Genomic DNA, 13,542 nt, shown 5'->3' with positions numbered 1-13,542 from the left:
ATGTAACGTAGCATTCGATGTCTTTAATTATTCATAATAGCCTCATTATGATTTGGGGAAAACGCAAATCTTCAGGATACCTATAAAAGGGAGGTATCTGATCAATTGCAGGGACAAGAGATATCATCGGAATATACTTTGATTTACTTGTTTTTTCTCTTGATTACACTCTAATTACTTCAAATTACTTTCCTTTGCATATTTTTTTGATTATCAGTAACTCGTGTTCTTCTAAATTTTAGGTTTGACTGAAATTCTATTTTTTGGTTAAACAATATAGTTAGTTGGAAATAACATTAAGGACTAAAGTTGTGCAAGTTACAATTTTCTACCCTGTGAAACATAACGTCACCTACACAAAAAATCTGTTAGAAAAATATTCTCGACTCACAAGTAAACTGGCTAACAAAAAAATAGGTCAAATTTTGCCACCAAAATTTCTCCACCCAAACTATGCTGAAGCAGGATTGTGATTTAGGCCACCTCTCCGACCACCTCTCCCTCTTCCTTGTTGGTAACCTTCACCACTTCGTCCTCCCTGACTCCTTCCACGACCTGGAAATTCACGTTCTCCAACAAAGTCATTTCTACCATAGCCTCTACCTCCACTAAAGTTTCCACGGCCCCTGAAATTGTCATTTCGGTATCCCCCTCTACCAGAAGGGAAACGGCCTCTCCCACTACCAACTGCAATAGGACATTGAAAAACTAGATGTCTCATTTTTGTGATGAAGTTGTGGTTCAAACAACAAATCAGAGTTTGACGATATAAACAAAGAACCATTTAATGACTTAATTTGTACGTCTGCTGAGACCAAAAGTGTTTGAAAAATTCAAGTCTCTGAATTTGACATGCGGAGGCTATACATTCAACATACGGGCAGTATATTTATTATACAAGCCATATATTAACCGTATATCGGCCGTATATTAACCACATATGCACCATCATAGGCTTGAGAGTTGACATTCGACCAATATACGACCGTATGTCCAACATACGGACCGTATGTGGTGGCCGCATGTCGAAACTGACAGAAATCTATAAATACGGGAATTTTCAGGATTTCAAACCCTACTCCATGATGTTGAAGTCGATATCTGTCTGCTTTTAAGGATAATAGAGTCTTTTATCTGACCTCTAGTTGTGGTTCTCTTTATCTCAACATCAGCTTGATGGCCTCCAATGGTAACAGGTGATGCCTGAATAAAAGATTTGGTATAGTTAAATCATGGAACCAAACAATGTAATAGTAGCCATAATAAAGCATTTTTTGAAGTCCAACAAACAAAAAAATATGAAAAAAACCTAGTCCTATGAAGCATAATAAAGCATGTTTGAAGTACAAGAAACAAAAAAAGAGGTGAAAAAGACCTAGTAACATGAAGCATCATGATAACTTCGAAAGAAAAAGGGAGGAAAATAAAAAAGAAGGAATATCCCCACATTATAGATCTAGTCTATGTACTATAAAATCCATCAGACAAAACTTCGGTTGATTTTAACTGAGACTTTAATGAGCTTAAAAATATGTATGTGTGTGTTTGTAGTTCGTAAGTCATCTCAAACAGCTTCAGGGTTGCAGATTATAGGTCCCTTTAATCTCTTATAAAGTTGTTTTCCATAATGCATCTTTCAACAGCTAACAAGGCAACGAATCATAACACAACATCTGGATGCTGGACAGATTTTAACTTCACACGAAGATGGACCATTTTAAAAAGACTTGAGGGAACAAACCTGTATCGCTCTGTTCATGGAGCTCAAATCTTCAAATTCAACAAACCCAAAGCAGAATCCTTGTTGCTGTAGAAAGGAAAATCCACAGATACTGTATTAAATATCTATAAAACTAAGTAAACAAAGAGGACGGCGATGTGTACAATATGCTTTCTGAACCAACCCTATTACTTCTAACTTGTACAACTCCTTGCTTAATGGGTCCAAATCTCTTAAATTCAACCTCAAGTTGAGCAATAGTAACATTCAGAGGCAAATTGCGGACATAAATGGAGTGCCCCTCAGCTGCAAGAATCAGAAGTAAAAAAATTAGATGGAACAACACTATTAATAAGACTGTAAACAATAAGAAACGAAGCCAATGGATAAACAGCCATATATGATAATGCAAGTAGATGCAATAGCCCATAATATGAAGAAAACCTCAAACATCCGTCTATTTCAGTCTCCCTTCACATTCTAAAATCAAATATGAAAATCCTATCCCAATTTAGCAGCCCCAGCAAAGGCTGGTTCACAAATGAAAATAAGAATAGTGATATAGTTCATGCTAGTGCAGAATTTTAATTGATATGATACCTCCGGCCTGGGAAACTTTAGATTCAGGTACATTGCCCCCGGAGGCAGTCGGAATTGATGATTGAGGAGCAGGAGCTTGTGCAACTGAATTAACAGGCTGCTTTGCACCCTTTGAAGGAACCAATCTTGAATTAGCGGGTACATAGATTTTGACGGGCATAGATTTTGACGGGGCATTTCTTTGTTTGAGAACTTACAATCGATGCATGTCACACCTTCTTTTTACACACCCGAAGGTATATAAGGGAGTTTTTCCAAATTAAGTGACATTATTCGAAATTAGATTAATTATTCAATTCAGAGCCGCCATTTGGGATAATTTATTTGGTGTCCCAAGTCACCAATTTATTTTAAATCCCAAATCGAGGAAATTTAGACTTTCCTTTTGAAGTCTGCGAACCAGAAATTCTGAGTAGGGAATTCTGTTAACCCGGGAGAAGGTGTTAGGCATTCCCGAATTTCGTGGTTCTAGCACGGTCGCTTAAACTATTACAATTGGCCTATTATCTGATTTTTAAAACATGTTTCAACCTATGGTATATTTTTAACTTATTAGCCGCTTTTAATTAAATTTTTTTTGGAAAAATTCAACGTCATATAAAACACGTATTGAACCACGTCACATGAAATGCACCTGCGGTCCACGACACATTTTATCTAACGTTGTTGAGATTTGGATTTGGGTCACATAAAATGCACACCCGAGTTTAGGAATTTTTTTTATAAAAAAAATAGCGCGTCTAAAGCAACTACGCACTTTCAAGTTTGCGAGGCCATGGAAAATTCAACTAAATGGCATGCCTCGATTTCTAAGGATTAAAATTAATTAAATGAGGGCCATGAGTTTTGAGATTTTATTTGGTATGGTGCGCCTCGATTATTCTAAAAGGATTGTATTCAATTTAAAGCAAACTACAAATATTCATGATTATGTTTCTTCCTAAAACTACTTTGAGATTATTGCAAGGTCATGATTTATGAATATAGAATTATTATTGAAGAAATATATGATTTGAGTTATTATGGACCTAATCACCCATGTCGGTATCAAATTTGCTATTGACTTAACATCCTTTAATTTGGATCCAAGCTATTACATCGTTCTCTCTCCATTTTGAATACATTTTCCTATCTTTCCCTATGAACTACAATCTCATTGAAGAAACTCATTCTGTCTTTCACGAATTCTATTTCTTGATGTTCTTCCTTCATTTTTTTGTTCATATCTTTCAAGTTGGTAGATAACCAAAATATAATATACAAATCAAAAGGAAATACGGTGAAAGAAAAATAATGGAAACATTGGTTAAGAAAAGAATGAACCTTTTATAGATGAAGATCTTATTCAATACATATGGAGCAAACAACCATCAAATTTAATGTGCAAATGAACCACAATCAGAGGCAACGAGCGGAAACCTTTCGAACCGAACTCGACTTCGACCTCTTCGGGCTAGTATTTTGGGCTATCTTTTAAATTGAGTTTGAAGCTTTTGGATTTGATTTTTGGTGTGATTTAGCTCCTGTTTTTGAGGTATTTTTTTTAAACAAGGTAATGAATGGCTATATGTTTTTTTTGTTGTTGAAAGAAATAGGTAGAAAGAGTAAAACTAGTAGAAATTCTCTTTAGCATAAAAGAAGAAAATTTGTTTTCTCTCAATATTCTTCCCTCTTCTCTTCTCTTCTTTTCTTCAAATATTTCTCTTCTATTTATAGGAGAATTTTCAAAAAATTTCAGATTTTTTTTTAATTTTTTTTAATTTTTTTATTTAAAAGAAATCCCACTTACATTTTGTTTTTCTTTTTTTATAAAAAGAATTACCACATTTATTTACTTTTATTTTTTAAATTCCAACTTTAATTACTTTTATCTTATTTAAAATCCCACTTTTTACTTTTTTAAAAGAGAATTCAACTTATTTTACTTTTCTTAAAAAAACAATCCACTTTCTTTTACTTTTCTTTAAAAAATTCTACTTTATTTTAATTTTAATTTTTTTAAATTTTCAGCTACCTTTATATTATTTTTTAATTCCAACTTTCTTTTACTTTTTATTTTTAAAATTTTTCACAAAACTTTACTTTTATTTTTTTAATTTTTCACTTTCTTTTACTTTTTTAAAAGAGAATTACACCTACTTTTACTTCTTCTTTTTTTTTTAATTCCATACTTCCTTTTTTCTTATTTTTTTAAATCTCTCCCGAAAATTTTAAAGAAAAATTAATATTTTTCGGATTTTTTATTATTATTTAAAAATAAGAATAAATATAAAATAATGTTAATAGTAATAATTCACCTTTTAAAATTTTGTATTTTTAACCTATAATAAAAAGTATAACAAAGCTAAAAATTTGTACGTTAAAACCTCCTAAAATATTTATATAAAAGAAGTGACAAAAAAAAATTAAATATTGTCAAAAATTAGGTGCTCACACGTAAGATTTCTTAGGAGCATCTTCTTGGGCAACCTGGTTCTGCATTCTCATAATTATGGCTCTCAATAATATGAGATTCAGCCTCCACCACAATCTCTCTTTCATCACCAACTAGTCTCTTACCTTCCAAAGAACCATGAACTACTTCCTCAACAATTTGAATTTCTTCTGCTGCATGAGAGCTCGGCTGTCCGTGATTTGGAGGATCAAGCACATCAGCTGGTTCTACAAAAAAAAAAAAAAAACAGGTAAGCAATTTGAAAAGGAAAGGGCAGAAAAGTTGTACAATTTGACAAAAATCCAACCTGGATCGGACGTCATATGCACGGGTGGTACATCCTCGACTCCATTGACAATTTCTGAACTGTTAACAGTATCATTTCCTTCTACATACCTAAGAACATCATTCAAAACAAAGTACCCTTTGTCCTGTGGAGCAAGGAAAAATGAAGAAATCAATTATCATTTTATATTGCAAATTTCCGGTGGTTATAATAAAAAGGAAACATTAGAGAAATAACTGAACAAGAAGCAAGATAGAAAAGCGCAAGGTACTTCACCTTTACCCATACATATCATATTTTCCAAGCAGGTAGGGAGTGAGGAGGGGTTGGAGGACAAAGATGGAATTGTCTCTTTGTAGGGGCATAGAGAAAGCGAGGAGAGGGAAGGGTTGCACCAACTGAGCGAGGAGGTCCCAATGAGGATTTTTTCTGTTTGCAACTTCTAATAGACGGCAAAGTTAAGCGAAAGTCAATAGTTGAGGGACACAATAGGATCTTTCTTACTTCTTACATTAACTTTTGAAACCTCAAATTGAAACTTGTAATCTCAAGTCTCAACTACATTCCCATGCAAGGTTCAATTCCTGGAATAGTGATAAACATATGTTTCCTGCTATGTGGTAAGTTCAATCATATTCTCCAAATTCATAAACCAAAAACTTCTGTAAATTCCACAACAAATGAGGGAGGTATGCGGAGATTTTTCACCTTAATTTCAGTGCCAACAAGCACATTTTACTCTATAACATCAAATAAACTGCACATTTGCAACAATTCTATATACAAGTTCAGGTTTCGTTTTCATATTCGAACAAGAAGTAAAACATACTTGACAGAATAGATATAGTTTGTTATTGTTAAGAAGGAAAGGATTTGATGAAAATCATTCTCAAAATGAAAGTAATTGGTAATCGTACAGAAGCTTTGTGCATTTTCTAAAATCAACACCCTGAGAACTGGGATTTCTTTAATTATATCAATGGACCTCTGTCAACACAGCAAGAAGATATTTACTTTTGACAATTTGCTATTAGAAAGAAGAAAGAGTGTGTTGTTGCTTAAAGCTATCAAAGGTACCAAAGCACAACATAAAATTAAGAATGAAGACTCACAAAAGATGTCGATGGTAAATTGGCAATTAACATCCGTAGCTCTTCTATAACTGAAACTGTCCAACTTTTTTTGCATTATAGTTGTCACACCTCCTTTTTCTACCCCCTTCCGGGGTAGAAAGTGGTAATAACCGAAACAGGATTATTTATTTAAAAATTAGAGTCGCCACTTGAGATAATTATGGTGTCCCAAGTCACCGGTTTAAAATCCCGAATCGAGGAAGTTGACTCTTATTTACGGTCTGCGAACACAGAAATCCGTGTAAAGAATTCTGTTAACCCGGGAGAAGGTGTTAGGCATTCCCGAGTTCCGTGGTTCTAGCACGGAAGCTTTGATCATACTTGGCTTATTAAATTGTCTAGTTACTTATTTAAGAACCTAGGTGCTTTTACCTTTTACAGCCTTTTAATTAAGAAATTATCTTGAAACGGGTCACGCGCACATGTACCCATTTGTTCGGCGCGTCAAAAATTATGTCACGCGATCGTGTCCACAATTAATAACGCTTTATTATTATTAAGAAAAGTTTCGTCAAAGTTGCGCGAACGCATACTCCGATTTTGTTTTTAAAATCGTAATCATGTCACGCTAACGTGTCCACGACCACGATAATATATTAAACGTGCCTAAAGCAAATTATGATCATATGTTATTTTTATATCTAGGTTATCAATATGAGGGCCATGAATAATTAAACTGTAGATAGCACACCTCAAAACTATATAAACTAAAATTAATTAGTGGCCTATTAAAACAATTTTAATATTAAGAGAGTTTAACCGAAGTTGCGCGAATGCATACTCCGAATTGATTTTTAGAATTGTAATCATGTTACGCGAACGTATACACAATCACGCTAACCAATAAAATAGTGCAAACTACCAATAGTACGGGGAGTGAAGCTATGTTGATAATGGAATGCTAAGTGCTTCTACTAATTTCTAGTGATGAACCATAAGAAAAGCCACATAAATATATGAATTGTAAAGTTACATATTTCCGCGACAAACAATCAGTAAAAGGAGGCAAGGTATTTATTCCTAGTGGATTTGGCTGTATTCCAGAAAATCAAAGAAAAAAAAAGATGATATGGCCCCTTGAATGTAACTATTCTTACACCAACAGTATAAACAATTCTCAACAAGTTTCTTTAGCAATATAATCCAACAATTAACTACTTTCACACTTCACTGAATTTCATATACAACTTCACTCATGTATCCTAGAAGCAGCATGTATCGACTTTAACGAATAAGGCCCGTGAGAACAATTTATGGGGTTCAATATACGAGAAAATGACGAAGATAACAGAAAACTAGAACAATTAGCAAGCTCATATGGGTACTGTAAATCAAACATCACCAAACTATAATAGCAAAGAAAAGGGACAAACATGAAAATTTAATCCAAAGATGACAACAAACCCATTGACTAAGATTTAAACAAATACAACTTAGAATCAGTGGGGTTCAACAAATGCACCAGGAATGCAAACCTTAGAGACATGGACTGGAAGCTTTAATTTTACATGAAGTTAAGTGTTGCCAATTAATATGCATAGAAACTAAAGAGGCAAGCAAAGATTGTTCACAAGTACACCAACAATTCAAGCTTTCAACTAATGGTCATGAAGTCTAACGTTTCTCAGTCGAACATATAAGGGATCGAGCAAATCAGAACATGAGGAAGACGACTAAACTCATGAAACTCCAAGAGATTGAAGCAGCCATTTCAACCTTCCTAAAGTGATGTGATTAATCTTTTGATAACAACATAATCCAAGCACAAACCGCTATGCTCGTTCAAAAGAAGAGAACAGAACGATTTAGGCGTCGACGAGCAGGCATACGACCCTAACAATTTAACTACGGTCTAAATATTCTAGCACCAGAAATCACTCGTACTAGAGAATCAGATAACCAAGTGAAGAACCATGAGAATATACATTACTGATTCAGACTCATTTGACAGTCATAAGGCAGGGCAGAACAATGAATTAACTTTTGAGTTAATGGCTAAAGCATTCGAGGCATAGAAAATAACCATTCGAATTAACTTTTGCTAACTGAGCATGCTCAAGCAAATCAAAACAGTGAGTGTAGGATTCAAACAACAAACGACATGTCAAATATCATTTCCAGACGTGAACTGAAACTGAATGCTAACTCCAAATTCAACCTCTAATGGAATTAATCAAAGAATTACTTCTATAAATGGATTCCCATGGCTCTTATCGTATTTTCAATCAACATCCAAACAGACATAAGAAAAGAAAAAGAGATTGAACCTAATTGCGTGAAGCTTTGATTAATTTCGTTTAGAATCTAATACAAACGAATCCGGCCTTGAAATTGGGAGTGACAACAGCTGAGAAATAGAAACTAGCAACCACGAACAAAACCTCGATCGGCAAGCAATCGACGATTCGAACAACTTCGACTCTCGAACTCAATCCAACTCCATAATAAAAGTGAACTTTCCGAATTTAAAGATGAAAAAAACAAAGATCGAATATCAAACTAAAAGAAGCCAATATTTGTAGTTTTTTTTTGTTATGTCTGGAATTAAACTAAAAAACGAAGATGAACAACAGAGCAGAAGAAAACATTTCCTAGAACCCTAATTTTTCTATCAAATTAAATCTGCCCGAAAAATTCCTCAAAATTCTCTGTTTTTTCAGCCCCCCCCCCCTAAACAAGAAAATCCTTACCTTATATAACCCCTCAAAAATCTCGAACCTTCTTCTAAAAATCTAGAAATCCTCTCAAATCTTCTGTGAACGATTTAGGGACAGATGGAGGGCATAGATTGATTCCATCCATCCACGGCTCCCATCCATCCAACAAATCGCTCAAGAGTTAAAAGGCACGTGAAAAATTCGGAAGGAACCTTCTTATTTTGTCAGAGGCCGTTAGAATCTTGCTGACGTGGTGAGATAAGGGTGCGCGTGAGTGAACTCGCCTGAGTTTTCAGGAGAGTTGGGATTGAATCGGACTGGAGAAGAAGAACAATAGTCAGGGGCGCCGCTTTAGGATTTTTGGGAATTTAGGTTTTGTTAGTAAGGGGTCTGTTATGTTAGAGGTAATGGGGCGGGTCAGTGACGGGTCAGGGTTTTCTGGGGCTAGATCTGGGTGTGTAATTGCTATTTGGGCTGGGGAAGTTTGGACAATTGGATTTTCAGCCCAAATACACTAGACCTTTTTCCTTATCCCCCTTTTTAAATTTTTCTTTAATTAATGAAATCCTAAAAATTAAAATCCTAAATTATCTAAATTGTAAAATTAAACTAATTATCTAATGAAAATAATTATAACAATTACTTAGTCCTAAACTAAAAGGGAAAAATCAATAAACTAAAAATTAAAAGGTGTAGAATGAGCTATTTTTGTGATTTTCATTTTTAACCAAAGAAATAGTTACTAATTAATTCCAAAAAATGTAAAATCAAACCTAAATGCAATGCATGGTATTTTGGTATTTTTTTATTTTAATGAAAATTAGATATTCACAAAAAGGCAAATAATTAATTAAAATTCTCCAAAAAAATCCTATAAAAATTTCAAAAATTGGAGAAAATTGTTTTTCTTGTATTTTATGAGAGTAATTCCTATGGGGCAAAAATCACGTGCTCACAACTGCCCCTCTTTGCTCGGAAACATGAAGAGTTTTCGTGCAAAGATAAAGTGAGTGGATACGAGCGATTTTTGCCCGCTTGAATACCCCATGGGAAGCATTTTTGAAAGATTTGACCGCACCTTGCTTCCGAGGTTGCCTACATATCCTTGACTATAAAGGAATCAGGTCAGTGTAGTTCGGGAAAGTGATGGAGACATGAGTTGGAGAGCTGAGTGAGGTGCCATTCCAACGAGGTTCCGGTCCGCGGTCCTGTTATTACATCAAAATCAAAAAATGAAAAAGACTAACTAAGCCTGTCAACTATGAGTTACATGATTCCTATCTATAAGTCTTCTGAAGCTTGATCTTGAGTCTTGAATGGTTCTTCATGCAGACTTTAGATTTTAACCTTGCCGTTTGCTAGCTGCAGGTGCTAGTTCATTCTTCTTCAGATTAAAACCGGACATACAATGCTCGTGATTTCAGCCATGTATTGAGCAACTCACATCTTTCATCTACTTCTGCATTTGGATTCACTTCTTGCTTTTTTTTAATTCTGGATTGTGACTAACTTCTATTGATCATCTCGGACTATTGACACGCATTCTTGCCGCGAGCTTTCTTTGTTGCTGACTTGAATTGCATTCTGAAGTGAATTCCCTTATTTTCCCGGTGGGCGCCTGATTGCCAACACTTGAACTGTGTTTCTTCAAAACTTGAGTTATTTTCCCTTGTTCTCGAGGTGGGCGCCTGATTGCTGAACTCGAACTAACTCCTCTTGAAACTTGAGTTGTTTTCCCTTGTTCTCCAGGTGGGCACCTGATTGCTGAACTCGAACTGACTCATCTTGAAACTTGAGTTGTATTCCCTTGTTTTCCAGGTGGGCGCCTGATTGCTAAAACTTGAACTGCTTTCCTTTGAAACTGCTTTCCCTTGAAACTTGAACTGTTTTCCTTTGTTCTCCAAGTGGGCGCCTGATTGCTGAAACTCAAACTGCTTTTCCCTGAAACTACTTTCCCTTGAAACTTGAACTGTCTTCCCTTATTCTCCAGGTGGGCGCCTGATTGCCAAAACCTTAATTGTATTCCCTTGCTCTCTAATGGGCGCCTGATTTCAAAAACTTGAACTGTATCCCCTTGCTCTCCAGGTGGGCACCTGATTGCCAAATCTCGAACTATATTCCCTTGTTCTCCAAGTGGGCGCCTGATTGCCAAAACTTGAACTGTATTCCCTTGTTCTCCAGATGATGCCTGATTGCCGAAACTTGAACTGCTTCTAAAATTGCTACTTCCTCTTGTTCTCCAGGTGGGTGCCTGATTGCTTGGGTCTGAACTCCTTTCCATAATTGAAACTCATGTTATTTTCCCTTGTTCTCCAGGTGGGTGCCTCATTTCAACAAAACAGACAAAATAAAAAAAAAATCTGCCCCAGTTTGTTGGCTGGGCACATCTATGAGTGTTAACTGAATCATGTTACCAAATATCACTAAGAATTTGAAAGCCAGATCCCAATGATAGTTTTATAGCTAAATTATATCTTCTAAAGATGTGACTTCCGCTAAATCTTGTTATCTAAGAAAGTCTTAAAACTACATCCCATTATCCAGGAGGACCCTGAAAACTCCTAATTGAATCCTATCTCAAATATAAAAACTCTGAAGCCAACTTATATTCCTTTGGGGTACATTTATGCTAGATTTTTCTATTCATGGTTGTTTTGAATTTTAAACTAGGTCTCATTTTCCAGGAGGGTCCTGAGAATTTACGGTCAAACCTATCTAGTGCTTGCCTATTCTTACGGAGGGTTTCTCTGAAACAACAAAACTTTTTGCCTCTGTTCCAATCAAAGAAAAATCTTGTTAGTTTAAAATATGGTGGTTATTTTGTGGCATTCTTGCTGAAGGTGGCCTCTCCGCTGTCGTGTTTTGCTTTGCCTGGTTTTTTCGAACTGGCCGAGAACCGCTTGACCTTCACCCACGTGACCTTGGATGACCCGAGTGTTCTATACCCAAACCGTTGTATTACATATTTGACCCATCTATCTGAACCTCTACATCTCCCGTGAAATTACTAAATTATTCCACCGATGAAACTTTCGCTGACCCTTTATATCCTGTTTTACATCATACTATCTTTGGTATGTTCTGGACACACTGTACTTTGTGCAATTTTGGAAGTTGGTAATGAGCTTTGAAATCCTTTCTTATTTGCTTAAACAGGACTGACATTGAAAACATCTTAGAGAAATAAATCCAAAAGAAATGAAATGCAATGACTTTGAGAGTTAAGGATAAGAAAAATCCAAAACCGGATGACTGCTAGAAGGGGAAAAAGAGACTTATCTGAATGGAACAGCTGGTACTAATGATCATGACATGCATATCGGATTAATCGGCCCAATCTATCTAACCAATCAACTTTCAGTTGCCGTACTTTACGCCCCGAGATCTTCCAAACCCAATTTCTTCACCAAAATTTTGACCTTGTTCGGCCTGCGGTGTCCTGAAAATTTTTCACCAACAAACCTCTCTCATTTGTTCATCTCTCAACTCATTTTCGCCTTAAGGTGCCCGTGAAGGTTTTCACCAATAAGACTCTCTCATTTTTTATTTTCTCTCAGCTTTCGTCGCCTTACGGTGCTCGCGAGGGTTGTCACCAATAAGACTCTCTCATTTTTTATTTTCTCTCAGCATCCATCACCTTACAGTGCCCGCGAGGGTTTTCACCAATAAGACTCTCTCATTTTTCATTTTCCTTGTTTGGACCAGAGTGGTGCCCCTGATATGAATCACCTCTACTTGCTCGACTTGGCATCTCTCGAAGACTGATTGGAAGGTCTTTCTCTGGACCATAATGTGGGCTTTTGGCTGGAGTTAGAAAGAAAGGGTATCAAAAGGCTCAAAACAACTCAACTGGATTCACAATTACAACCTTGGAATCAAATTTGTTACAACGACCGCAACTTTTGCCCCAGTTTCTTTTCTTGAGGACTTTTGGATTTTTACTTCGATGGGACCGAACTGTGAGGCTGCTTACGTATCCTTAAAAGGAATCAGGTCAGACGTAGTTCATGTCATAGAATTGCTTTGTTGTTGTGATTTTCTCTTTTCTCCTTCTTTTCTTTCTTTCTTCCTTTTCTCTTTTTGTTGTTTTGTTGTTCTTTTTTTTCTTTACTTCTTCTTGCTTCTTTTCTTTTTTTTTCTTTTCCCCTTTTTTCTTCTTTTCTTTTTCTTACCTCTCGCGCCTGCATTTCTGAACTTTATTACTGATTCCAAAAGAGGGGTATGGAAGGAAATAAATAAGGCCCAAAAAGGGGTAACAAAGGATAAAGTGTTTAGATAGCAGAAAAAAATGCCTTCGTCATTCCAATCTTCCAAACATGCCAAGTACAAATAAACACAATTTAACCAAAGAAATCATACATAATATCTTTTGGCTACATTAGAATTGAACGTCATTTCTACACATTTGCCTTCTATATCTGTTAAATACAAAGCACTATTGGACAACACTCTCGTTACAATGAAAGGCCTCTGCCAATTTGGAACGAACTTGCCTTTTGCTTCAGCCTGATGTGGAAGGATACATTTCAATACTTGCTGACCTACTTCAAACTTCCGTGGACGTACCTTCTTGTTATATGCTCTTGTCATTCTCTATTGATACAATTGGCCATGACATTCTGCTGCCAATATTTTCTCATCGATCAAACTCAATTGCTCTAAGCGGGTTTTGAACCACTCAACATCATCAATTTTGGCCTCAGCGACAATCC

At 35.8% G+C, this 13,542-nt stretch overlaps 1 protein-coding gene across 1 annotated transcript; it reads right to left on the bottom strand.

The window, feature by feature from the left end:
• Nucleotides 1-336: 336 nt before the first annotated feature.
• On the bottom strand, nt 337-2,509 carry LOC142175431 (nuclear transport factor 2-like). The gene is made up of 4 exons (XM_075242208.1): nt 2,321-2,509; nt 1,905-2,026; nt 1,742-1,807; nt 337-1,203 (listed from the first exon to the last, which is right to left on the bottom strand). Exons 1-4 carry the CDS (start codon nt 2,478-2,480, stop codon nt 1,069-1,071), a joined length of 483 nt encoding a protein of 160 aa, XP_075098309.1. The 5' UTR covers nt 2,481-2,509; the 3' UTR covers nt 337-1,068.
• Between the last annotated feature and the right edge of the window lie 11,033 nt (nt 2,510-13,542).

This window comes from Nicotiana tabacum, chromosome 3, assembly GCF_000715075.1.
Source record: "Nicotiana tabacum cultivar K326 chromosome 3, ASM71507v2, whole genome shotgun sequence".
Taxonomy (NCBI): domain Eukaryota; kingdom Viridiplantae; phylum Streptophyta; class Magnoliopsida; order Solanales; family Solanaceae; genus Nicotiana; species Nicotiana tabacum.
Note: the sequence above shows the minus strand (reverse complement) of the source record. Positions and strands in the feature narration are given on the sequence as shown.